The 26,964-nt window shown below is 44.1% G+C and overlaps 2 protein-coding genes across 5 annotated transcripts; both read right to left on the reverse strand.

The window, feature by feature from the left end:
- Positions 1 to 1,641: 1,641 nt before the first annotated feature.
- Positions 1,642 to 12,024, reverse strand: LOC146251613 (NUAK family SNF1-like kinase 1). Its single transcript, XM_084681351.1, has 7 exons — positions 11,324 to 12,024; positions 7,170 to 7,290; positions 6,729 to 6,880; positions 5,399 to 5,464; positions 3,506 to 3,625; positions 3,266 to 3,398; positions 1,642 to 3,118 (listed from the first exon to the last, which is right to left on the reverse strand). The coding sequence occupies exons 1-7, from the start codon at positions 11,669 to 11,671 to the stop codon at positions 1,872 to 1,874; spliced, it is 2,187 nt and encodes a 728-aa protein (XP_084537477.1). The 5' UTR covers positions 11,672 to 12,024; the 3' UTR covers positions 1,642 to 1,871.
- Positions 12,025 to 12,236: 212 nt separating this feature from the next.
- Positions 12,237 to 20,244, reverse strand: LOC146251614 (kelch repeat and BTB domain-containing protein 12-like). 4 transcript variants are annotated; one of them, XM_084681095.1, is made up of 10 exons: positions 20,088 to 20,244; positions 16,377 to 16,474; positions 15,700 to 15,881; positions 15,324 to 15,456; positions 14,975 to 15,208; positions 14,390 to 14,748; positions 13,665 to 13,938; positions 13,320 to 13,470; positions 12,958 to 13,155; positions 12,237 to 12,749 (listed from the first exon to the last, which is right to left on the reverse strand). In XM_084681095.1, the coding sequence occupies exons 3-10, from the start codon at positions 15,876 to 15,878 to the stop codon at positions 12,601 to 12,603; spliced, it is 1,677 nt and encodes a 558-aa protein (XP_084537221.1). In that variant the 5' UTR covers positions 15,879 to 15,881; positions 16,377 to 16,474; positions 20,088 to 20,244; the 3' UTR covers positions 12,237 to 12,600. The 4 variants fall into 4 exon arrangements, with proteins under 4 accessions (XP_084537221.1, XP_084537219.1, XP_084537220.1 ...); XM_084681093.1 differs by having other exon boundaries at positions 16,144 to 16,474; XM_084681094.1 differs by lacking the exon at positions 20,088 to 20,244 and adding an exon at positions 16,667 to 19,439 and having other exon boundaries at positions 16,144 to 16,474.
- Between the last annotated feature and the right edge of the window lie 6,720 nt (positions 20,245 to 26,964).

Raw genomic sequence — 26,964 nt, forward strand, 5'->3', positions numbered from 1 at the left:
ATGTCATTTTCGATGATGTCAATGGACCAAAAAATAGGACCAAGTAAATATGCACCTATGTTGCAAGATAATAGTATTGGATCTGCAGATTTTCAAGACTCGCATATCAAAAACCCACTCTGCATCTTTGATAATCACCTACACTATGAACAAAATGAAGGACACATACAGGAAAGTGACCTCTGCTATTCAGAAAGTAGAGCTAGTAGGGGTACAAATGAGAGTAAATAACATATTTAGAATTTGAACTTGAACCTAAAAGAAGCACAGGGTCAGGGTTAAGTGCATATGACTAGTCAGAAATGGAAGGTGAAAGTGAAACATCAGATATATTCCTTTAGCGGGAAGAAAAGAAGGTCCTTCTGCCTGTCATACTGTGTTCCAGGTGGACAGTATATGTACTCACCTGTGTACTCACCTGTGTACTCATGGCCATATGGTGAACCATTATTCAAATGTATCCAAGATGGCCACCTAACTGCCAGCACTTTCTCCACACTTAGACCCAGCTGTTACTGGTTAAACTCTTCTTATGACAGATATTCCTCCTGGAACTTTTCTGGGTTATTACAGATGTACCTCAAAATCAAAACACAGATGTGCACCACATATGTACACAGGCCATAAACATAACTGTCCTGATCCCAATCTTGCACTTATCGTGACAATGTCTCTGAACTACACAAATTGATCTGTATTTGTTTTCACTCTCCGTGAATTTCTTTATTTTCATTGAAATATGGACTTGTTATCAGTGCTATAAAGGAACAGAGCTTAAAGACATGTGTCTTCTCCCCAGGGACTGCCCCCAGAACCTATACATATTTAGAAAAAGTGAAACGTGTTAATGTAAAGGCTGAATGAACAAACTTTGATTAGGGTAGTTACAATACAGCAGTTGATAATATAATAAAGTTAATTTTGGCGTCAGGTAGTACATTCTAATTACAATATCAGCACCAGGGAAAACTGAGTGTGTTGATAGTATAATGTACTGTATAAAACCTGAATTAAATACCATCCAAGTAACAGCATGTAGGCCGTCCACTGGAGTACTTTCAGGGTACAACTTGCCAGACTTCAAACATTCTGCAAACACAAGTTTCCAGGAACAAATCTTTGAAGCTCATTTGGAGTAAAAAGCTTTTCATATCCCAGACTAAATAAATAGTAACCCAGACTATGCAAGAACTTTGTACGGTTTGAGCACAGTCTTTTTAACAATTATATTTTTTGTTTCTCATTCATTAATGACAGCATCTGCAAGACATTATTACATTGTATAATAAAATGATTTCTTTGGGCATTAAAGTCACATTCAATGTTAACATGACTCCCATGACAAATGGCCTTTTGACAAACTATACAAAACATGAACCTACATTGCAGTTGGATACTATTATGCATTTAAAAGCTTCAATTGATGTAACTGAAACTTTCATTTAGAACATGTGAATTAGAACACCCACTCTAGGAAACCCAGGCAACTAAACCAGTTTCACCACAACCTACACTTGTATATTTCCTGTCAACTCCTGACTTCATGTACAAACGCAAACACAGGCTTGCGTAGATGTTTAGATCTTAGATCTTTCGTATTCTATCGAATCCATATTCTCAAAATGATAGAAATAATGTGTATTTCAGTTGATTGAACATCTTTATTCTTTCATAAAGATAAGATTTATTTTCACTCATTCATGATCACCGTTTCTTGGCAACAGTCTCTTCTATCAAAGGCCATATTTCAAGACATTTCATCAGAGTGTTCATCATCAGTTAAGAGTCCAGTGGTCGTCAGTCAAATGTGCATCACTCTTAGTGACTGTATTTTCTAAAAAGTCTTCACTGTTCACCACAAGCATCTTGCCTTAACCGTCCTCGCCCTGGCCCTCTCCTCTTCCTACCTCTGAGCAGAGGGTGTGGAGGTCCTCCTCAGAGCTACAGGTACTTCGTCGGACACTTCGGCAGAAGAGTCTGCAACGCGATTGGGCGCTGAGGTCTAAGAGGTCGAACGAATCGGAGGAGAGGATACTGTCCTCGCTCACCACGCTAGGGGGCCGACTCAACCTTTCCTGAGGGTTGCCGTTGCCCCCGGTGTCCTGGAGAAGCTGCTGCAAGGACTGGGGGAACCGCAGAGGAGCGGAAGAGGAGGAGGATGACAATGAACAGTGGTCGTCGGGCAAGTCGAGACTGCGTGAGAACTTGCCGTTGCGTTTCAGAATCCCCTTTCTTCTCCTCAAGGCTTCGGTGCGCATGGTGAGACTGCCGTCGGAGCTGGGGGTGCGGAGGTGGAGATCAGAAGAGTCTGTCGGGGCCTCCGGACCACCACCCCCTCTCCTCCCCACACCTTCCCCCGCCCCGGAGCCCCTTCTCTCTGGGGAGGAGCAGTAGCCTGACTCCACTTCATATAGGTTCTTTAGTATCCCCTTCTTAGGCATCTTGGAGGATGGTTGGCTGAATGTGGAGGGGGTAGGCATGCTGGTGGACAGGACTTCCACGTGCGTGTGTGAGTGTGCTCGGTGAAATGGGGACGGTGCGTTGCACGCCTGGGAGGAAGAGGACTCCGCTCTCCCAGTGTGATGGGGTAGAAAAGCCGAGTCGAAACTTCTCTGGGGTTTCAGGATCCCCTTTGGTTTCTTCCTCTCCCCGGAGCCTGTGGAGGCGGAACAAGGAGAGGCGGTGGCAGCGGCGGTGGGAGTTGTAGTGCAAACGGAACTACAAGCCCCCGTTTCATTCTGGGGGATGGTGTTCTCCTTGCGCGACTTCCTCACGCTAGACGCTCCGCCGCGTACCTTCCCCCCCCCTCCCCGGTCGCCCTTGAGGGGATAACTGAAGTAGAATGGGTGAGGAGAGGGGTGAGACAGGTGAGGGAGGGAGGGGTCAGAGGACGGGCAGATGGGGTCGATGGACAGATTGTTTGTAGCAGCCATCTGGTTCTGCAAGTCAATGTAGCGGGCAAGAAGGGGGGAGGGGCAGTCCTGGTGGGATGTCATGGGGCAGTTGCACACGCTCTCCTCATGGCCCCAGTTGACCCACCAGTGGTTGGCAACGTCCTCAACGGTGGCCCTCTCATCCACGCGTACCTTCAGCAGCCAGTCGATCAGAGCACATGCATCTGTTTGGAAGACACAGACAAACACACACAGATTCAGCGTCATCACATGATCCCACGGTTGATCATACGTTTATCAGAAGCCTTAAGCAAATCCGCCGTCGGACGGTGTAGGAGTCTGTGCGTGATCTACAGGGTTGCCAGGTTCACCTGCGGGAGGGTTGGGTCTGCGGTAGCGTCCTTGACGGATCTGCTCTGTCAGGGTGGAGTAGCTCGCTCCGTCGAACGGCATACTGCCATATACCAAGGCGTACAACAGCACTCCCAATGCCCAGCAATCCACCTAACACACACACATTGTTTCTTTAACATACATGACCAACTCAATGTCCCAGGTTTGACATTCAAGGGAGAGACATCAGGAAGTGAAGACGTGTGTGCTGCCCTCACCTCAGGGCCCACATAGGGCAGTCCTTTGACTATCTCAGGCGAGGCGTAGAGTGGGCTTCCACAGTATGTCTGCAGCAAGCTGTTCTTTTGGAAATGGTTGGACAGACCAAAATCAGCCAGCTGCGATGTAAGAGAGAGGGAGAAAATAAATAAATACTTGAACTTGAAGGGACCAATTCATCAATCGTATTTTTCTAAGTGAACCAGTATTGTGCTGTATAAGGGAAATCCCACACCCACAGGCATACAACACACATAATAATAACATTTTAGTTTGTTGTCCACCATGACCAAACACATTAAAAGCAGCGATTAGCGATGGCCAAAAATAGAAGTGTGGTCATGTTTGGCCAATGCAAGCGCCGGCGAAGAGAGCATGGCCCGACTAAACAGTCACGTAACGGAACAAGCACTCATGGCAGGAAGGCTCACAGATAGCCAGCCCGAGGCTCCTCGCTATCTGAAATGAATTCGAACACATACTGTACACACTTGTACGTACACACGCACACGTACTCTCTCTCTACTCTTTCTGAGGCGCTCCATCTCTGCTGTGAAATGAAATGTAAACGGTGGACGGACTGCCGACAGAGGAGCAGAAGAGAATATAATTCAATGGTTGTATCATGCTAATCCAACTATTTATAATCTGTACAGAGTGATGCTTGTCTATGACCCCAAAAATGTACGTACTAATCTGGTGACCCCACAGGACATGAACGTTGCATAGGCTTGTTAAGCTAGACATCATTTGACAGTTAAGTGTGTGCTGGTCATTTTGATAGTGTGTGTGTGTACATTGTTTTGGGCACTAATTCCAATCAAGCACAGTAGTCTGGTGGTTTAGCTCTGTTTATGTTCATGGATTCTTGGAAGAGGCAAATCTTCACTGTGAACCAGCCTACAGTAGCCATCTATTTATACACATATACAGTACAGACACACATTCTGCTTCTCTCCTAATCATATCTCTCGGAACGTGCCGTGGGATTAGCTGAACTAATATTAGAGACCTCTGCCTAATGTCCACCTCCATTCCCTCCCTCCTCACACATCCTAATCCCTCAATCCCCTGACTGACATCCCCCCCCACATCTAAATTTGCTTTAGTCTAGTATGTTCTAGTATGTGTGAGAACTTACCTCAGCATTAATAGTTCAATCCATTCTAAGTGTCCAAATCTAAGTGTATAAACAGTTTACAGCATGCAAATATACAACTACTCTAAATACATGGGTGTTGTTCGATAATGCGTTGGAAGTTTTGGTTCGAAATTGGATGCTAGCCTGCAGTGTGTGACTGTCTCTAAAGAATGCTTGAGCGTAAAAAGCACAGTGGTGCCCTCATCACGCACAACAGCCATGAGTCTGTAGGCAAACAATGAACGCCTCCATCCCTCCTATGGGAGCACACAGTGCAGACGTACAGTACCCTGTGCATTCCACTGCACTGAGGTCTGGAATGAAACTCCCAAGAGGTGCACAGTCTGTTTTCTTTTTGATGGACAGACAAAGCCGACTGGCAATAAAACTCTACGATTGGTCCAATTGCCTGTGGATTCCATGCATTCCACTGGGCTGTGCACAGCGCCCATATATGGAGAAGAATGCCCATATTAGGCAAGGAATGACCCAAGGGTTTTGTTATAAGAACTGGCACAGTGTTTATATACCGGTTCTAAGTACATGCCTTGGCAACACATTAAATGGTTGTGGTCTGAGTGTTTTTTTTAATGTCTTGAATGTGTGTGATTGCCTCTAGTTTCTATGGTATAAATGCCAAAATTCGTCATTTTTTGGATTGTAAAACTATACGAGTCCACATTCTCGTTAAAAACTGGCATGTGGGTACAGATATTGGGGCTAAAACATTGTGTTTGTGTATTGCTCTCACTTTGACATTCATGTCTTGATCCAACAGGATATTCTCCAGTTTAAGGTCACGGTGGACAACACCATTCTGAAAGAGAGAAGGGAACATAAGACAAAGTGTCGTATAAGCTCTACTTTAGAAATGACACCGATATTTGTCTGGGGGGTAAAAGCTCAATCGTGGGCTTAACCACAGCGTGCGTTTGCAAGTCTATTGTTTGTCACAGCCTTTATGTTTTGACCGTATACCGTAGCTATGTTCCGTTAGTCCTCCATCCTTCATTCATGGCCATTGGTATGGCTTGAAGTACTGATGAGGATCAGGAGTTTGATATCATGGAAAACATTCCACTAATGCAATGTGTTTACTGGAGTTGTCTGTGAATATGGTTGTGGGTTTATTTAGCTGAGACACGTGTGATTATTGTGTTTTTGTTCCCATGTGGACCATATAAAAAAACAGACACAAAATAAGGCAAGAAAGATAATGTTTGATTATTTCAAAAGGTATTATTGGCGGTTTATTTCCTAACAAATAAACTTAGAGAGGGTAGAATGTTCAGGGTAGTGTAGAGAGTCATGGTAGAATAGTCCTTCCTCTTCTTCCCTGTTGAGGCGTGAAGACTTGGCTCGTGTAACAACATCCCTCGTAACCTTCTGAATATTTCATACACCCCGGAACTTTCATGTCTATTTTAAAACTGTGACGTCAGGAACAACTGCAGTCCCACTGTTACACAGAACTCCCCACTCCATCCAGCTGTGAAGCCACAGGGGCCAAATCATTTTTTCCCCCATTCAATTATACCAATTTATGTTAAGGCAAATGTTTTGTGTTAGTGTGTGACTGTGAAAGGTAATCTAAAGAGGCCTGAAAATTGAAGTCAAGTTGTTCTGCGGCATTAGGATTAAGATTGACCAGGTTTAGCCATACCGTGTTTGCCTCTCACACTATTGTGTACAAAGCAACTGCAGCACAAGCAAGTCTAAGGTTCCTCAAATTCATTGACAAACACACTCTCCGCAATTTAGGGTCTGATGGAGTGGATTTCTGACGGCTTCTGGTTACTGATATCATTGTGAATGTGAAACCTTCTCTTAGTATCAAATGTCACAGGAGTGTTGTCATTAATAAACAGCCAGCCCCTGAAATACTGGATATTTGCCCTGAGTACAATTGTATCTAGTGTTTCATCATATGTAAGCATTTATAAATGCATATAAATAGGTATTTTCACTCTACTTCCCAGCACATAAGAAGAACTGGATTCAGACCGGATTGGACTGCATTCTGCTGTGTGTGTGCGGGCGTGATTCATGCTTTGGTGTCCTGGGTGGGCATATTTGTTTACCTTGTGGCAATAGTGCACGGCTGAAGTGATCTGTCTGAAGACATCTCTGGCCTCTGTCTCGGGCAGCCTCCTCCGCTCGTGGACGTAGTCGTACAGCTCTCCTCGACTGGCGTACTCCATCACTATCACTATCTTATCACGACTCTCAAACACTGCAGGGAGAGGACAGACAGCAGCTGTGGGGCTACGTGTGTGGGGCCGCGCGTGTCATTCGAGCGAGCGGATGTGGGCATTTGTCGTGTCCTACTGGATGTGTGTGTGCGCGTATGCGCGCGTGCTGGCGTGTGCGGCTGGCGGTACTTGGCGGTGTGGAGCGCGTGTGGAGCGCGTGTGGAGCGCGTGTGGAGCGCGTGTGGAGCGCGTGTGGAGCGCGTGTGGAGCGCGTGTGGAGCGCGTGTGGAGCGCGTGTGGAGCGCGTGTGGAGCGCGTGTGCGCTCTCACCTTCATGGATACGAATGATGTTGGGATGTTTCAGGGAGGAGGTGATTTCTATCTCTCTCTGGATGTGCACTTTGTCCAGGTCATCAGTGATTCGTTCCTTACGGATGGATTTAATGGCCACCTGGGAAAACACAGGGCACGTATGTCAGTACAGTGAGACGGCTGTGAGAAAGGCCCTCCACCCAAACCCTGACTTCCCCAACAGCAGGAGGGTGTCCAACTGTAGAGAATGCTGGCCCTGTTCTGTAAGACAATATATAAAGAACTAGTGATTGTGGTGAACTGAATAATAGACAATGCAGACACACTGTTTAAAGACAGAGAGAGAGAGAGAGAGAGAGAGAGAGAGAGAGAGAGAGAGAGAGAGAGAGAGAGAGAGAGAGAGAGAGGAATGAGGAAAATACTTTGGCTGATTTGAAATTCACAACCACAGTCCATCACGGTCAGCCGTAGCCATGGTGATGCTTTGTTTGCCCCTGTTGTTGTTTGTTCGTGTCGCTTCAGTCAGCTAGGATTCGCTTCCAGCAACAACAGACTCCTCAATCCTTAAATCCTCAACAGCCGCGAACAATCACCGCTTAACCCAATCTACCCTTATCTCTCTCGCACTAATGCGCCTCATTTACTAATCGCAACACCATTTCTAATCACAAGCACAAAGCCCAATACACACTGGTACTGCTGCCCCCCCCCACACCCCACCCACACACACACAAAAATAATAAAGACAAAACTGATGATTTGTACACTGAGAACAACACAGCCACGCTTATTTACACAGTCACCACAAACAAATCCACACTTGGTGTTCGTGGACTTACTGGTGGTTTTAGGAGTTTAGGGAGCTGAATGGGGACAGAGAGGCTCTCCTGTGATCTGCCTTCAGCCAGAGGCAGAGGGCTGACAGCTGATCTGTTCACACCCTGTTCACTTAATCTCACGCACTGTACCCACCAAAGCCCCCCAGAATCCACCACAAGCCCATGCCCACGCGAACCTGAATGAGCCCCAAGCCCCTCCAGAGATCCCGTTACCCAACAGACAATCTGAGAGAGACGTTTCTCTCTCTCTCTCTTTCGTATACTGTATATGAACTGTGAGTTCTACGGTACAGATTGACTATTAAACAAAAAAAGATACGATGAAAAGGAGAATGTTCTTTCAGAATACTAAGGAACAAACTCCATGCTCATCTAAACATCACCCAACCATAAACGGAGGGATAGCTGCTGTGTGGGGTCGAAGCCCTGGCCCTGTGGTTCTGAGCAGCTATGGAGTCTTAATGGAAACCACTATCAGTCTCTCAGGGCCAGGGGTCCTTTCCATCCGGTCGTAGTTCTAGAATTTTCTGCCGCTTGAAAGACGTCTGGGACATCAGAGAAAAAGATTCACATGCTCCCTGGGACGTCATGGTTACACAACAAAACTGCATAAACACACAGACTCCAAGGGCTCTTCATTCTGTTGGGAATTAGATGAGATTGTCTGGGTCTCTGTGAGTTAGCGGAATTATGTTCCGTCACAAAGAGCAAAGGAATGGAATCTCTGATGCTCCTGCTGTATACAGCCTGTGTAGGGTTGGCCACACTCCCAGTGTGCAGATCACTCTTATTGTTGAAGCTGTACCTAGCCATGTGACTACAAGCTTCTATTAGAAATACTTGCCATTACAGTTAGTCTCGAAGGGTTAGACAACTTTTGTAAACAGACATGGCCAGCTACGCCAGCTAAACGTAGCCATGTTTGACAAAATATTTCAACTAGAAAGGCCACCAGAAACATCATCTTTCATTAGAAATGTCACTGGCAAATATGAAATGTTCGTACATTCGCAAACAAAACATTGGACTATTCTCACAGAGACTGCAATTACAGACATTCCGGTTCAGCCATTTTGCTCTTTGTCTTCGCCCACAGTTCTACACAACCAAATGTTGGTCGGCCATGTCGTAACACCCACCAACCTGGGAGGCCTCCAGACACCACAGGTGACAGACACTCTGGTCTTGTGTTATGGTGACCTACATACCAACTGGTCGAGGGAGGCAGGGGATGGGAGGAAGAGAGGAGGGCAAAGAAAAGGCAAAAGTACAGTGTGGGGAGGTGGGATTGCATCGATATCTCCCTCACTTGCCCAGTCCAGGGTTCAGTCTCGGATCCTCTGACACACATGCAATGATCACCTTTCATAAACACTGCTTTGACCAGCGACACCACAGAAATGTTGGCAAAGACCTATCTGATGAATGGTACTTAAGGGCCATGAGGCAGAGTCAGACTTGCAGGAAGGAATGTTTATTACATTTTATCTTCTGGTTTATTTAACACAAACAGTGCACATTGATAAACATTGCTATAAATGTGCCACAGTTAGCCAAGAGGCTATTTTCCTCTGTAGTCTCTGTTTAGTGAATGGTGTCACTGTGTGCCACTTTGGGCTGTCAGGGCATACCGTTGGCATTCCACGGGTACTTCCTGGGTCGCTCAGACCCGACTAGCCGAGCACAGAGAAAGGCACTCTGGGTATTGTTTTCCCCTAATGGCATGAGAGCATTCTTTAGAGGTCACGCGCATGCTACATAAAGTCTGTGTGTGTGTGAAAGTATGTGTGTGTGTGTGGACTTCCGGCTCTCGGAATCTACATGAGCTCTGAAAGATGTAGTTCACAAGATTCCTTGCTGGGTGGAATAATCGGATGCCCGCCATGAGGGGACTGAATGCATAGACAATGAAGGTGATGAACAAACTTAAGTAGTGTGTTCTTTCAAAAGTGTGTGAGTGTGTGAGCAATCTTGTGTGGTGGAAAAACAAGCCTACTTTAGATACAGATTCCTACATTGCAGAGCACCCCCCCCCCCCCAATCACACACAACTGTAAACACACACACACACACATTTCAAGCCACCCTCTACACAAGGGGAGAGTCCCTTAACGAAAACTGTCGGCCCCTGCTTAATTGTGGTTCCATAATTGTGGTCTATTAAACAGCAGAATTACACAGACTCTTAGACAGTCTTTGGTTCCCTGCCTGGTAAGCCACACACACACACACACCAGCTCTGCTTTCTCTGGGGGTTAACCAAGTCACCACCCATTTCCTCCCCTACTCAAAGGTTTTCCTCCCACTAAGACAGCCCTTGCCACTGTTTCCAAAAATAAACGTCTGTTTTGTTTCAAAGAATCCTCAGTATGCAGGTCGCTGGCATCGGGAATACGACTTCCCTCTCTCACCACCTCTCTGGCCCACCACTCCACTCTGACTCTCCCCCTCCCCCCCCCCTCCCCCCCCCCCCCCCTCTCTCTCTCTCTCTCTCTCTCTCTCTCGTAGATACTCTTTCCTGCTTTTTCTCCTTTAAATATGGGAATGCAGGTCTCTGTGTTAAGTGGTCATCAGTGAGCGGATTCGGCTACAGTCCCTCTCCGTGCTAATCTGGTTGCCCCGTTAGATTATCCCCCATAATACTGGGTTTGTTTACTAAAACACAGAGAGGAGTTAATGGCTCACATGGCTGCTACAGCACACTGTTATCTTCATATTCTGTGTACTTAACCCTGACCTACAAATATAGACATATTAACGAAATAAATACAAATTTGGGGGGGGCACAAAATGTTGTGGGTATATTACTGTATTACAACAAAATGAATAGTAGTAAACAATATCTGTAGTGTATGATTTTCAGATGTGTATGCGTGTGTGCTGATGGACACAGTGCCTTTTATGCACTTCCATCAGGTGGACGTCAGGCTGAAGGTATCGGGAACCTGGCAACTCAGGCTGATCAGGCCACTTACTGGACAAAACACACACACACACACTCAGAGTAACAATGTCCAGTTAACAATGTCCAGTTCGCTTTGATCACCCAGAAGCCAAGGAGAAGGGGAGCTCAGACAAATTAAAATGTTTTCATGTGTTGTCATTTGTTTTTTTATAGCAAGATTGAGAATTCTGATTCTGATCTGAGAAGTGGAATTTCTCAAGACAGGAGATAGAACACAATCAGTGGATTGTATAAAAGCACAGAAAAAAAAAATACAAATTCTCAGAATGCCCACGCTAGTAAAACCATATAACGACAGAATAGAAAATAACAGATTTGAAAATATTATAAATATTATGTGAACAACCAACAGGGAAAGCACAACTCACCGTCTTTAAGCTTGCTCTCTCCATTGCCCTCTTCACTTTACCATATGTGCCCTTTCCCAGTGTCTCCATCACTTCGAACCGGTGTTTGAGGTTGTGTTTGTGTTGATGCGTTTTCACCGCCACCGGGGAACTCTGGGTCTGGCTCTGGTTCTGTATCGGGCCCAAAACATTCTCGTCGGTGTGGCGGCGGCGTTTGTCCCTACCCCGAAAACAACGGCTCTCATAGCTCGGCAACTCATCACCGGTGTCGTTGCCTGAAGCAGCGGTATCCTGCAGACTGTCCAGCCCAGACCTCTCGTCGGTGTTCATGACGCTCCTGCTGTCGCCTTGGGCTTCCCTTCTACCCATACTCCCTGCGCACCGCGCTAACTACTGCGAATACTCTAAGGTTATCGACAAAATTATACACAAAGAATTCCGCAAAAGACAACTGTTTTGCTCTGATTAGCAACTAGACTTGCCCGGTCTTGTGGACAAGATCAGTCGTTAAGTAGAGCGCTGTCAGACCTTTACAATTAAAATAGCCTACTCGCGCTTGTCTTTGTCAGTCGCACGTGTCTTTCGCGTCCGATATCATAATTGTGCTTCTGCCAATGGTTCACTGTCTAAGCTCTCCCCTCCCTTCCTCTAAGAACACTGAGGACCACATGGTCCCAAGCGATGGGGTGGGCCACCGGCGCCGCCCCATAGTCTAGCGATGTAACTGGAATAGCAACAGGCAAAGGCGTCACACTATTTGGATGTAGCCTACTCAGACATTTCCGTCAGTCTGTTTTCACTGCGCTAGACAGCAGAACCAAGGAATGTACAGACACTTATACATCAAGTCAGACATTCATCCAGATGGAATCAATTCTGATTTCTTTGTTGATGAATGACATAGTTGGATGGAGTATAATCCTGTAGTGCTGTATTCGTTTATATTTGTTTATTATGAACTAATTAAAAACATTCATTAAATGACAGCAATATCAATCCAAAAGGCCAGACTATACATAAAAAATGACAAGAATACAGAGAGGTTTCTGACTGTATCTGTTCCTTTGGAGGAATACAGTGGATACCCCCTTTCACGCCATGAAAATAAAGATAATCCTTTGATGTGAATGGGTCATTCATTCCCAAGGTTTTGGATAAAACCTGTGTCAGACAGGGGCTATTGAACATAAATTCCAACTGCACATTAGCATGTGGCATTTGAATATGTTCTCATTTGCCCCCATATTATTGTTCCACCATGTGAACAGACAGAAAATGAGAATGGACAATAGGAAAAATCACAGAGTTAAGAGGTCACGGGGATTGAGGTTGGCCACCAGACAGACATCGTAGCTGTCATGCATGGCTGCTCGTCGCTCCACCACGGACCACACATTGTCTTTAGGATCCAACACCAGGATTTCTTTGGTAATGATCTCATGGCGACCTGTCAAAGACAGCCAAAGCAAATGTCCTTTACCCAAAATTCTAATGCTTTTTTTGCTGTTACAAACAGTAACTTGTGTATGTTCATGACATCACACACACACACACACATTTTACCACACGTCTTAATGACCCCCAAAAATGACAGGCAGTCACCTCATAACTTTTTAACAGATAAACAAGCATACGCAGATGGCGTTCAAGGTTACCTGCCCCCTTGTAGTATCCACAGAGGAATAGTTTGCCGTCCACCACTCCGATGTTAGAGGCGTTGCTTCGGAGGGAGAGGAAGGACATGGGTAAGGTTGGCCCTGCTCTCCAGGTATTTGTGTTAGGATTATAGATCTCCACTGAGCTCAGACAGCGCCGAGACTGACCACGATCCTGACCCTCGCACCCGATACCCCCTGAAGATCACACACACAGAAACACACACACACACACACACACAGAGAAACACACACACACAAGGAGGCATTCAGGCAAAAAACCTGTTACAAGTGAAACATGTTTACACCAGAACACAGAACGGTCTATTCTGTGTAGCTAGAGATGTACAGCGTGGTCTAACCTAGTATGTAGATCTCTCCGTTGAGTGTGGCGACGCCACAGCGGTACCTGGAGTACCTCATGTTGGCACACTCCGTCCATGTGTCCTTGCCCGGGTCGAGCTGAAACACTCGGCTATTCAGCCTGTCCGGCTCCTCATCTGGTCGTTCTGACTGGAGGACGGGGGTGGTCGAGGGGTGAGGGAGGATGGAGGAGGAGAAAGGTGGAGAATCAGGGTGGAGAACTGAAGAGGGACAATAAAACAGCAGCTGGACTGAAACCAGTTGGAAGAAAATGAGGTACATTGTAACAATTGTATAAATGGTGATCCATGAGGGGGGGTAAATGACTAAAATAGCCTGTTTACCTGTGGAGTCCAGCCCCCTAGCACATAGAGGCAGTCCTTCAGGCCAACAGCACAGTGACAGGCCAATGGGAGTGGCAGAGGAGCGAAGCTAAGCCAGGAACCGCCTCTTTTGAGGGACCACCTTTCAACACTGTCAGTGATGATGTAATGGTTCCTCACCTTCATCTGCCCTCCAATCAGGTACAGAGCATCACCTAGCAACCCCAAGGCATACATATCCCTGTACCCTGTGCAGCAGAGCTTCTCCCAACTGCCTTCCACTGAGCGGTCATACCTGACAGGGACACGTCATTCGGTCATTCATGTCAAGGACAACAAAAAGATGGGCATGGCTTTTTGTCATTGAGGGATCAAAAATCAAAGATACAAGTACTGAGTCTGGATCGGCACCTCCACAAAGTGACACACACACACACAGAGAGAAAGAGAGAGAGTGAGAGAGAGAGAGAGAGAGAGAGAGAGAGAGAGAGAGAGAGAGAGAGAGAGAGAGAGAGAGAGAGAGAGAGAGAGAGAGAGAGAGAGAGAGAGAGAAAGACACAGAGAGAGAGTGAGACAGAGAGAGTGAGACAGAGAGAGACAGACACAGAGAGAGAGAGACACACACACAGAGAGAGAAACACAGACAAACAGAGAGAGAGACACAGAGAGACACAGAGACACAGACACAGACACAGACACAGAGAAAGAGACAGAGACAGAGACAGAGACAGAGACCCAAAACACACCGGTACATCTCCACCCTCTTGGTCCTGTGTTCGTCCTCTTTCTCTATGGACACCACTATGTCGTTGCCCTGCGTCACCCCTCCAGCCGTGATCAACCCAGCACCCCCAGTAGCCCTTAGAGGAGAGGGGAGGAAATACACCCGTCTGGACTGGGGGGCATAACAGAAGCTGAGGTCAGCTTGACCTCCCCGCCGGGCTGGGACCCCCTCCTCATCAATCCCCCCCAAGCACAGGAGCAGGTCGGTGGTCTCCATCCCATAACGGAGAGCTGGCCGAGGGGGGGCCGTCGTCACCGAGAGACCTGAGGTTTGGAGGGCTGCGTCGATCATCCCAAAGCACTCTGCATCTCTGAGTAATACCTAGTGTGAGGAGGACACAGATTAGATTTAACATTCTGTTACAAGGTTCTCTCCTTCTTTCTCCTAAATCTCTCTTTTATTCTGTATGTCGTTTCACTCTATCAGTTTTCCTTCCTTCCTTCCTTCCTTCCTTCCTTCCTTCCTTCCTTCCTTCCTTCCTTCTCTCTCTCTCTCTCTCTCTCTCTCTCTCTCTCTCTCTCTCTCTCTCTCTCTCTCCCTCACCCACCGGGTTTCTTCTCCTGGCTCTCCTGAGGAAGCCAGGTTCCACCAGCTCCAAACGGACCCGCCTGAGGAGCTCCACAGCCTGGGCTTCGCTCTGGGAGTTTCCCCTGCGCCTCTCCACCCAGCGGAGCACCAGCTCCAGCACTCTCTCCTCCTGGGACACGTTGAGGTCATCTGAGCCCAGCAGAGCCCCCAGACTCTGAACATCCAGGTCCAGGACCTCTTCCTCTTCACACACCTGGGTGATGGTGTTACATGAAAAGTGAGTACATTGTCTCCTATAAAATAAGCAAGATAGTTTTTACACCCCCCAAAAAAGCTCAACAGTAAATGTATCAACTGGGTGGTCCCACCAGAGAAAAATTACGGCATAGGTATCTCCAGGCACTGTCAGCAAGATCAGAGGCCCCCAGGTCTCTGGCCCAGTGGTACAGTCCAACACAGTTGGAAGGGTCCATACTGGCTTCCATGTGACTCTGGCACAGCCTGATACAGTTACAGGGATACAAAATATGACTCATTTCCACATGCAGTTCATGATTTCAGTGATTTCAAAACATTGATTAAATTGATAGCAGATGAGCTAAAGATAATATTTATGATACTTTTGGATGGTTAAACAGGTACTGGGTCAATTTGACCCGGGAACATTGCTGTTCCTTAAGGTTGAACATAACAGGAGAGTTAGAAGACTCATGCCCCTGCTACCAGACCACTACCTTTGCCCACCTGAAAGCCCCCTCTATGTGTAGCAGGAAGGCGGCGGCTGCCACACCCTGGATGTTGTGGTTGGTGAGAGGCAGCTCAGAGCGATACATGTAGCCCAGGAGCAGGTCCAGACTCTGGGCAGAGGTGTCCCTGAGAGGCACCTCTCCTTCACGGGTCTCCCTCAGGCCACATGTGAACATGGCCTGGGAGAGGAGGAGGGGGGTGGAAACAATATGGAATCATGTTGAATAATACTGAAGGGCATGTTTTCAAATGTATATTTAAAATAAGAAGACATGACCACGCTTAAGTACTTGTTTTATTACAGTTCTGTACTGTCAAAAATGCTTTCAGAGCAATGTGAGACCTTTTTTATTGTCTGTCCTTATGAACCTGTGATGCTGTAGCCACTTTGAGATGTGATAACATCCTTTTTGGGATTTTTACTCATTGTCAAAGACTTACCTGGAAGTAGGGACTAAAAGCAGACAGCACCACCCGGTGGCAAGAAAAAGGAATACCCTCAGCCAGGAGAACCACGTCTGTGAGCTCCCCAACCGCCCTCATCCTCTCCAGTTGCCCCAGCAAAGCTAGGCCATGTCTGGCCTGATACGTGTCCGGCACCAGGGTGTCCATCCACCAGCCTGGAGGGTCAAATCTGCTCTGTGTTTTGTGCCGCAACAAGACTTTCCACTTACTGGGAGTACAGATGGAGGTTGTCGATCTTATCTGACTGTGATCCGGGGCACTTCAGAGATCTCTCAACAGCGTCATCCAGCTCCACCAAAAGTCAACCCTAAAAAAATGTGTTGAATACACAATTTAAAGGGATATTTAACTTTGTTATGTTAAGGCTGATGGCTAACATTCCTTTACCACGGTTCAGCCAAGGCACCCACGTATTCCTTTAATCATTTGTTGCAATGGAAAGCTCCCTGCCTTCGAACAGCCAGCTTGGTTATCAGTGATGATATGTATGGCTACGCACTCAGTTTGATTTCCTGTCCACTGGATAATGTAAATGCTGCACCCTGCCTTGTTATTGTACTGTGGTATGCTATCCCTTAAGAAAAGAAAGGAAAGGACAAACTTCAGAGAAAAATGAAAGAACCTCAAGAGGAGCAGGTCACTGAGGGATCTCCTCAAGAGATGGCTAATGATGCAGACAATAGCTGGACACGCTTTTCCAATAGATTCAATAAATACATTTCACAAATTATAGCTGCAAGCAGCAATAAAGGGGGCCAAGCAGCACAAAAGATGGAAATTCAGTAGCTGAAGCAGCAAAGCAAAAATTATTATTTTTTAATGCTTTTTAAAAATTGCATTATACTTTTTGGCAACACGGTGGCGCTACCCCGAACTGTTCAGAAGTTATGATGCAAGAAATCCGATGCGCTGGCTAGATGTAGCAGCGTTATATCTACAAAGCACAATAAATTGGACTCTTCTTGAGTATAAAAATCCTGAGAATCAAACATTATTGTTAGCATTTTGATTATACTGCTAGACAGCTACTGTGGCATACCAGGCTTCACTAAACACATGAACCAGTATCATGACTTGCTTGATGACTGTGGCTGGATTTGAACCTATGACCTTGCACTTCAAAGGAGCCCGTTGAAGTGGAAGAATATGTACTACGTTTTTGATCAATTTTTAAACGTTTGAAATGATGTAAATGCTTTTGTAAGTTCCCTTGTCTTGTGAAATATTTCAAGTCTTGAAGTGAAGGAAAAATACAAGTCCTGACGAGTGAAAAATAACGTCTCAAAATTTAAGAATGATTCTAAGTGTTGTGTAGGGCTAGATCCGAAATCCAAACAGACGCACTGGAACTCAAAGTTTGATGCAAAAGTTTATTGGACAGAGTATCCAACATGTGAGTGGGCTCCCGGGAGCAGACTGAAATATTTCTCCGGACATTCCTCTTATATATCAAAATCTTATCACTTCTGTAACTTTGCTATTGGTACAATATTGTTTGTCACAGATGCATTATGCATTTCCCACACCATTGGTCTCTTACTCTAGTGGCTTCAGATTACAGTTGCATAAAAAACTCTTTTTAGGCCTGCTCCGACCTTGAAGCCCAGCTGCACTAGGTTCCTGGGCATAGGGCCGTAAATTTGCGTCATGATAGCTGGGCCCTATGGAAGAAGCATATACAAACAGTCTTCTCTCGCCCTCAGCCCCTAACTATCCAGATTTGCACTTTGGGCTCAATATCTTCTACATATTAGTGGCAATACTAATCAGTCAACAGCTTTGTATCTGGTTTTCAGTAATATATAATTTAAAAGTTAAAAAGGTGATTAAGAGCTTCATTTTCAATCATATAAATCCACAATCATTACTCATCCTCATAATCACAACAGTGTGATGTTTTTTCCACAACATCGTCTTATTCCATTGAGCTATTCTCAGTGCTGGGAATTGCTGTGTTCAGATACTGTATAAAAGAAGTAAGCCGTTTCTCCTGTGTCAAGCATTGTCAAATTTGACCCAAGTATAAACAGCTATAATTCAGTCATATTTTGATATATCAAGGTGATCGTGGTCTGAAGATGCCTAGGAAGAGTTAGAAAAAGTAGGTTTTTCAGAAAATACGAAATGACGAAAAAACCTTCATGATGACAATGGCGTCATAGGGTCCAGTTGAATCGCCTACATCTAAGGAATCCAGTGATACCTCACTTGACCTCCAAAAATTGTCTTACGGTTCAAAAGTTTCAACTTTGACCCCTTGGTGGCACTGTAGTGCCTGACTGGTCGACATAAAACTTGGTGAAATTGATCAGTAGACTGTCTCCAATCAGTGTGCCAAATTTCCAAACTTTTTACCAAACGGTTCTATGGGCTGCCATAGACTTAGCCTGACGTTGTCATACTCATAATTTTAGTCAGAATATGAGTCTGAAAACTCTCCGTTGGGCTGTGACTATGGGGCGTGTTTCAACCGAACTTGTAAAACAAATGCCCCTTCGCTCAATTGGATAGACCTACAACCAATCAGAGCAACGTCATATGTTGTTTGTTGAAAACAAATTCAACCCAAGCGCTCTTTGGTGACGTTGTGGATTACGTTACTGTTGATCATCTGTCCATCATTGTATAAAGCCCGCCCTGACAACTTAATTGGTCCGAACAGCTCCTGTTCAGATATCGTTTTTCCGCAATCGAGCCCCTCCAGACCCAACTTCCAGACCAAATTTTTTTGTGGGCGGGGATAAGTTGGGCTGGCAGCCAGGCTACCATAGACTCCTAGTACAATAATAAAACTAACGAAAACAATAGGTGCCCTAGCAGCTTCGCTGCAATGCCCCCAAGAAACAGTCGATGAAGTCACACCCAGCGTCTGCCTTGCAAAGCATTAAGAATGTCCAGTAGGAATAATACTAGAAAGATAGCACGAAGGAGCTGAGGATGGAGGAGGATGACACTAACTGGACATGTTGCAGGTGCATGAAGTGTAAGCACGTGTGCCCAGGTCTGTGAATGCGTGTGGTATTTACGTTGCCTACAGGGAAAGCTATAAGGTAAAAGGTTTAATCAACACACCTGCAGTTGATAGCGTAAACCTGACATCAGCTCATTCCGTGAATTTCAGCCTGAGTGCCATGTGTCTGAGCTAGCTTTTCCCCATCACATCACATCCAATTGTTTGTCGGTGGCGCTTCACAGTCACTTCCTATTGGGGTTATTTTACATACTGTGGGGGTAAGGCGTGCCTCTCTCCCTCAGCGCTGATGTTTCATGTGCTGTGGCTGGAGCTGAGCATGTGACATTGTAACAAACCCATTGGCCGGAGTGAGGGACATTCCAGAGGGGGGGGGGGGGATGGTCTCATGGGGAAGACTCGCCCGGGTTCACCATGAGGAGAGAGGCGCTCCTTGTTGGACTCTGCTCTTCACTCAAGTTACACAATCAAGGTAACTTTAGTTTGTCACAACATTTCCTCAGACCTTTACTGACCCCCCGTCCCCCGTCCCTCCCCCCCGTCCCCCGTCCCTCCCCCCCGTCCCTCCCCCCCGTCCTCCGTCCCTCCCCCCCGTCCCCCGTCCATCCAACTGCGCCTCACAACATTTATGACGTTGAAAATACAGCGTATTTCTGAATGTAAGCCAGTGCCTGTATTGACACAGAAGTCACAAGCGCAACACCAATGACAAAAACAATTGGAAACAGACACAAGCTAACAACTGCGCGTGGGTGTGAAAAAAAAGTGTGTCAGAGAACAGAAAGGGGTGTCTTTGTGTTCTAAAGTTAAAACTGTATCATTACACCAGGCAGACATGCACACACAGAGCTTGGTATAAGAGCATGCTGGGTCATAAAGCATGGCATTAGCACACTCAGAGAGAACTGCTATACTGTACCAGTGCTCAGAGACAACTGCTATACTGTACCAGTGCCAGAAGCTTCCCAGGTTCCTGAGGCTCTTCCCCCGTGGGATCACACCGGCAGAACCTTCTCAATCTCTATCATGTCACTTCCTGTGCAATGTGAACTTTCAAAAACACTCCAACATAGTTGCAGTTGTTTCTGAGCTGTCCTCCATGCTGTGAGATCAGGTGGCAAACACACACACACACACACAGTGCAAACAGGTTTTAAATAGATCAGTAGGATGGATAGGTATCAGTTGCTCTCCCGGCGCTGAATCGGGCTCTACATGGATTTGGCTTCAATAGTGAGATAATAAATGACATCAAGTGATGTGGCAGTGTGGCCATTCACCATCAACTCTATTCCTGTGGAGTAATTCCACCCACACAATGTAACTTAATTGTAATCATGCTCACCACCATGCTCACCACCATGCTCACCACCATGCTCACCACCATGCTCACCACCATGTGAACCACCATGTGAACCACCATGTGAACCACCATGTGAACCACCATATTAACCACCATGTGAACCACCATGTGAACCACCATGTTAACCACCATGTTAACCACTCAGCCCTGGTCTGCTGGTCTGTGTTTTACTTTGGAGAGATGGACCAAGAAGTTGGAAAAAGTACATTTCTGCTCAACAATAAAATGCATGCCTTGCTGAGAGTTTACAATTCTTAAGTCTATGCCCATTCAAAAATATTCACCTGGCAACCATCCAGACCGTAGTCAAAAAAATAAATAAAACTGTGTTCACATTATTATACACAAGACATTTCAGGAAAAATCCATGTGGAACTGGATCCTGGACACCACAGTGTTCACACCACAGTTACAGTTCATACTGATGTAACTTTGTCAGCAGGTTTACCTTCAGGTATATTGGGATTGGTCTTTACAAACTTTCTACTCCTAGATTTGACAGTTCACTCTAACCCCTGAACTTGTCGAGTTTGTTCTTTAAATACAGTGTTTTCTGTTCAAATGCCTAGAGAATTTGAAGAGGCAGCAAACTTTATTAAACAGGTGTCGACTGGAACACTTCAGGACAGTCATCACTTTATGCTTTACACATTTTTAACAAGCATTGTTCATCTGTCAGTAGGTGGTTGATCAGCAGAAACTGTTTCTCCATCACCAGCCAAAGCACTGTGGTCTATACCTGTATTCTTGTTTCCATTTTCAACATGCCTCAACACTTCGCCATAAACCTTTGCCCAGAGACCATCTGCCAAATCCATAAACAATCATTTCCAACTTTCATAACTAGTTTTTATGAGCTTCCCTCTCACTGGGTTTTAGTGTACCTGAAAAGTTCACAAATAAGCACGTCAAATCCTTCAGTCTCACAATGCACACATGCTTACATACACGTGTTTACGTGTACATCTAAGGTGTGCGCACACACACACACACACATCCACACAAATTGAGGATGCATCATTTATTACTGTAGTACGCTGTAGTGCTCTGTTACTATCTAATTTACTTAACTTGGATTCTCATTCAGGAAAACAAACATGTTTTTCCATTTGACTGTATGAAAAAGAAAATTAAACTCCAGTCAACGTTACTACAAGTTATTGGTTAGTGATCAGTGGGACACAACACAATAAGAGTAGGCTGGACCTCATTGACTTACAGTTTTTTACAATCACTTTGACACAAATTTCAGAACCTTGATTTCCTTTTTCAAAACTCTAGATACAAAACTCGAAACAGTCATTACTTGTAACACACACTGTCACATGTTCAAAGCACAGCATTGTATGTTCATATCTTTAAAGACACCTTGCGCATGCAGAATCATTTGTTCAAAAAACTAATTTGTCATGAAATACCATAGGAACATTCACTTAGATCATCCAAACATCTGAAATGTATTGATGAAGTACAACATTTCTTATTTTTTTTGTATCAAAGCAAACATAATTAGCTACAAAAGAAAACTATGCCACAGTGCGTGAACATGTACTGCAGTGTTCCTCACCTGGCTCAAAAAACAAACCAACAAAGCAAAATAAAAGATTGACTACTCTCCTACATTTCCATCGCCCCTGTCTTGTGGATTTGGCCACAAGTATTCATTCACATCGCAATAGATGTTTTCATTTGACAAACATCTCTGAAAGAATCTCCAGGCATAGTGAATCCAGGCCTGACACTGGTCTGCCGGGATGTAATTGTATCCTTCATCCATGGCCTGGAGAAGAGTAACTTGTTCATGAGGGTGCCTATCGTACACCTCCATGTGAAGAACAATTCCTCAATAGGGTTGAGGAAGGGAGAGTATGGGGTCAAGTACAAGGCTATAAATTGACAAAGCAATTTCAGTACAAGGCCCGCATACCTACAGGTGGTGCTGGTTTTCAAATCTGAAAACATTATGGTTTAGTCCAATTTGTTCGTGTTTCATAGTAATTGGTAGCCTGGCTGTTCGGACCAATCAAATTGTCAGTGCAGGCTTTATACGATGATGGACAGAGGATCAACAGCAACGTAATCAACCACGTCACCAAAGAGCGCTTGGGTTGAATTTGTTTTCAACAAACAACATCCTGCGTTGCTCTGATTGGTTGTAAGTCTATCCAATTGAGCCAAGAGGCATTTTTTTTACGAGTTCTTTTGAAACACGCCCCATACTCACAGCCCAACGGAGCGGTTTCAGACTCATATGCTGACTAGAATTATGAGTATGACAACGTCAGGCTAAGTAACTGGTGTCAATGGATCTCGTTATACTGAAACTTGGAATATTGCTTGTCAGTTCCTATAAAACTATGCATTAAGAGTAAAGCAACAGTTCCTTATCATTTTGAGCAGTAGTATCAATTGACCGTTAGATCATTGTAATGTAAGAAAATGACAGACGTTTCAGATGTTATGTTGAATTTGCACATTGAAATGGCGATACTTTGATGTTTAGTCGTGTCATTTTGAACAGATGATTATAGTTCAATGATCAAATGATCTAAGGTGAATGTAAATTGTATCCAAGCAATTGAAAATTCAGTTAGCGTTTTGAAAAATGTGCATTTTGATCATCAGTTCCGAGTTTTGTGTCTAGAGTTTTGTAAAAGGACATCAAGGTTCTGAAATATATGTCAAAGTGATAAAACTGTAAAATCACAACACTAATGTTAATTCAAAATGTGCTTTTCTGTTCTTCACCACTTATGTATGTCTTCATTTAATGTACATTTTTGTATTTTGTGGTTTGCTAATATGTGGCTTTGGATAAAAGTGTCTGCTAAATTAACAAATATACATTTTAAATATATACAATAGAATTCACAAGGCCGATTGCATGCTGTGGGAAACTTTAATCACAACTGACCTTACTGTACTAATAAGTGACTGAATTAGACAGGATTATCTAACTGTACTGTTCTATTTTGAGCCTTTAGTTTCAGTCCAGTGACCTTCTCTGGATGTTTAGTTGTAGTTGGTTCTGTTCTGTTTAACAAAAGCCTGTTATGCTAATTCTCTGCAAAACATACCTTGACATGAATCAGTTACTAGTAAGAGCAAGGGTGCATTTAGAGCCTATCATATTGTAATGCAAGTAAATGGTTGTGTGCGTGAGTGTGTGTGTGTGTGTGTGTGTGTGTGTGTGTGTGTGTGTGTGTGTGTGTGTGTGAGAGAGAGAGAGAGAGAGAGAGAGAGAGAGAGAGTGAGAGACAGAGAGAGAGAGAGAGAGAGAGAGAGAGAGAGAGAGAGAGAGCATTATGTGTACGTGTGTGGACTCACGTGTACCTATGAGTTTAAATTGTTCTATGATGTAATTGATGGGGACGTGTGCATTCTGAATCCTAAATCCTTTGTAACACATTACCTTTAAAATACCTTGTTTATTGTTTGACAAACTAAAACAAAACAACAACAAAGTAACAAAAAGACTGGGTACTTTTTAAGTCAGGAAACTAAACTTGTATTCACATACGTTTACATGCACCTAATTGCAGACACTCACAAGGACAAGGCAAACAAAATATCAAACTCAGTGCTGCCTCTAAGTGAATTTTGAGGATCAAACAAACAGCAGTGCATATGATTTATGATTTATTAATATAATAAATTATATGCTCTGCTGTTATTTCCTAATTACAAAAGTATTGCAGACGCTCCAATGGAACTCACAATGATAAGTACCTGAAGTGAAGTTTGTGACCAAGTGCAATTCCTTTTTTATAAACTAATCAGTTTTAGTGTAGACCCACGACCCGGCCAACAAAATCCTACAAAGAGGCAAGTGAAGAAGAAGCTTATTGTCTTTTGAGTACTTATACATGGAGAAAAGGCATTGGGAATCATTTCAGCCTTCCTGTCCTTCAGTTACAAAGGACAATGCATGTTTAGCAACCAAATCTTGAAAGTAACCCCATGACAGCAGCATCAAGTCTAAAAAAAGAGTTGGGAATTGTGTCTACAGAATGCATTTACATGCTTTCAGGGTATTTTGTGTCTAACAGTATTACAACAAATCAAAATTAGTCTTCATTATCAAAAATAGTATTTTTCAAGACGCTGGCTTTTATCTGATTTCATGTTGGTATATGTTTGTGAAAAAACAACCAAGTCAATTATTTCCAAACAACTAATACTACTGGGATTTGGAATGTATGAGTTCAATGTGCATTTGGTTGATAAATGTGCATATCATGGAGGCTGAGGCCTTACTACGTAAAGTGACCCGGGTTTGAATCCGGCCCTGGTCCTTTGCTGCATGTGTTCCTCTCTTTTCCCGCTCTCTTCCTGCTTTTCCTTTCACACTTTGCTGAAATACTATGGACTAGTAAGTATGTTGCAATACTAAGTATGAAAGTATGAAAAATATCCAAAAATATATCTTCAGAAAAAGTACATTTGGTTATGTTCAATAAATCTTCCTTTCACAAGTTGTGGATTGTGTTGTGGTTGTACTGTTGCATGTGTATTACATACTTATATGTGTTCTATTCTATTCACAAGTTCAATTCATAAAAGTACTCTGACATTACTGTCTGACCCCTGTACGGCTTTGGGACCTGAGTGTTCTCATTGTGTTGTCTGTGTGTCTGTGTTCTCACTGTGTGTGAGAGAAGGATGTTAATGTGTGCAAGTGGGAGGGAGGGTTGACATCCTGTACGTGCATCCCAAGCCAGTCATCTATTACATTTGGAAGAGGAAGCACCCCTTTCAACCAGGAACACAGCTGATCTACAAGCAGATCTACAAGCTCTGAGGCCATCAGCAGGGGTGTGTTTACGCAGAGAAGGGGCTGGGGAACTAGGAAACAAACACAACATGAGAATTGGCTTATGAAAAAAAAAGCTTTGAGATTTACAATGTTAATAATATGAATCAAACTGCAGGAAGACATGACCTTGGTCCTTTGTTTTGAAAGGGGTCAGGAATTTGGCTAATAACTTGATGGCTCTTAGAGGTGTGAATTGTCCCTTAAGAAACACTAGTTACATAGCTTCTATTCATGCCTAAGACTCCAGCTAGCTCATACATTCCTCTGTGCACCCAATTAAGGAAGTATCACCTCTCATTACCACCACACTGTGCATTTCACTCCTGAATGGGAAAAGACATTATGAGTGAAGGGGTGTTCTGTCTATTTGTCTTACCTTGTCATATTTGTTCTACCATTGCAGAAAAGCATAAGACTAACCTTAACCATAACCTTGCTTTGCGCATGTGCAGGGAAGCCCTGGCAGAACAATCTGATAGGATCAAATGTTAGGACAAATAATATCAAATTGTTTATTGGCTCGCAATTTTTTGCTGGGATAGCCTTATAAGTTGGGCACGCTTTAACAAATGTGGGAGGTTCACTCAAACCTTGAAACAGTTGTAACCTAATGAATAATTTTTACATTTGTTGTTATAATAGTTGCCAAGTAGTGAGTTTTGAAAGGTACAAAACGTACAAACAAACAAAGTACTCACAACACAAACTCCTTGTTCTGTCGATTTGTCTTACCTTACCTGCAGAGACCCCAGACTCTGTCTTGTAATTTGCTAACAACTAGTTTGGTTTTGCAAGACTTCTGTTGAAGGGTTAAACAATTATCTAGAAGGTCTGGAATATGTGCATCAACATTTGGTGTCAAACTTAAAACACAGCTCTGGTATCACACATCTTTGTTGCCTCTGAACTTTGGATCAGTTTTGATGAGGTAGTTTATGGATGTCTAACCATCATGATACCTAAACCTGCCCTGAACAGTCTGTCCAGTTGAGCATTGTTTCATACTATAAAAACTATTGATAATTAACACTTACATTTCATCATTATACTGTGTATTGTGAAATCGCCATATGTTTAGGGTATTTTCAAGGTACCAAATCAAATCAAAATGTATTTGTATAGCCCTTTTTACATGAAATGTCACAGAGGACTTCACATATGCCCATAGAACTGCCCCTCAACCAACTTAAACCCTCAAGGAAGACAAAGAAAAACTCTTGGAAGAACTCACTAGAGGAGAACAAATAAAAGAAACCTTGGGAGGAGCAATTCAGTGAGGGGTCCCCTCCTCCAGAGACAGTTAGGGAAAGGTACCTTACTACAATTCTCATATACTTTAATTATGTTTATACATAATTTCATGTTTTTCTTATGGGTTTATCACTAATGACAGCCAGTGAGTAATTATGTAATTGTTCTGTGTATACAGTGCATCTATGTAAAACTATATAAACAAAAATAAAAAAAATTACACACTGAATGTTCTGAATGTCGGAAAAAAAAGAAAAGTCTCAAGAATTTTACTTGTTGAAATGAAATGAAAAGTTTTTGAAGAATGTCTAGTGTTTGTGCATGGTGTAATTAACTTGAAAAAAGAATTGTATTGGGTACGTATACGTATGTGTATAGGTTTCCAGCTGTGCAGTG

This window comes from Hypomesus nipponensis, chromosome 18 (genome assembly GCF_054491055.1).
Source record: "Hypomesus nipponensis isolate SF chromosome 18, ASM5449105v1, whole genome shotgun sequence".
NCBI classification, from domain to species: domain Eukaryota; kingdom Metazoa; phylum Chordata; class Actinopteri; order Osmeriformes; family Osmeridae; genus Hypomesus; species Hypomesus nipponensis.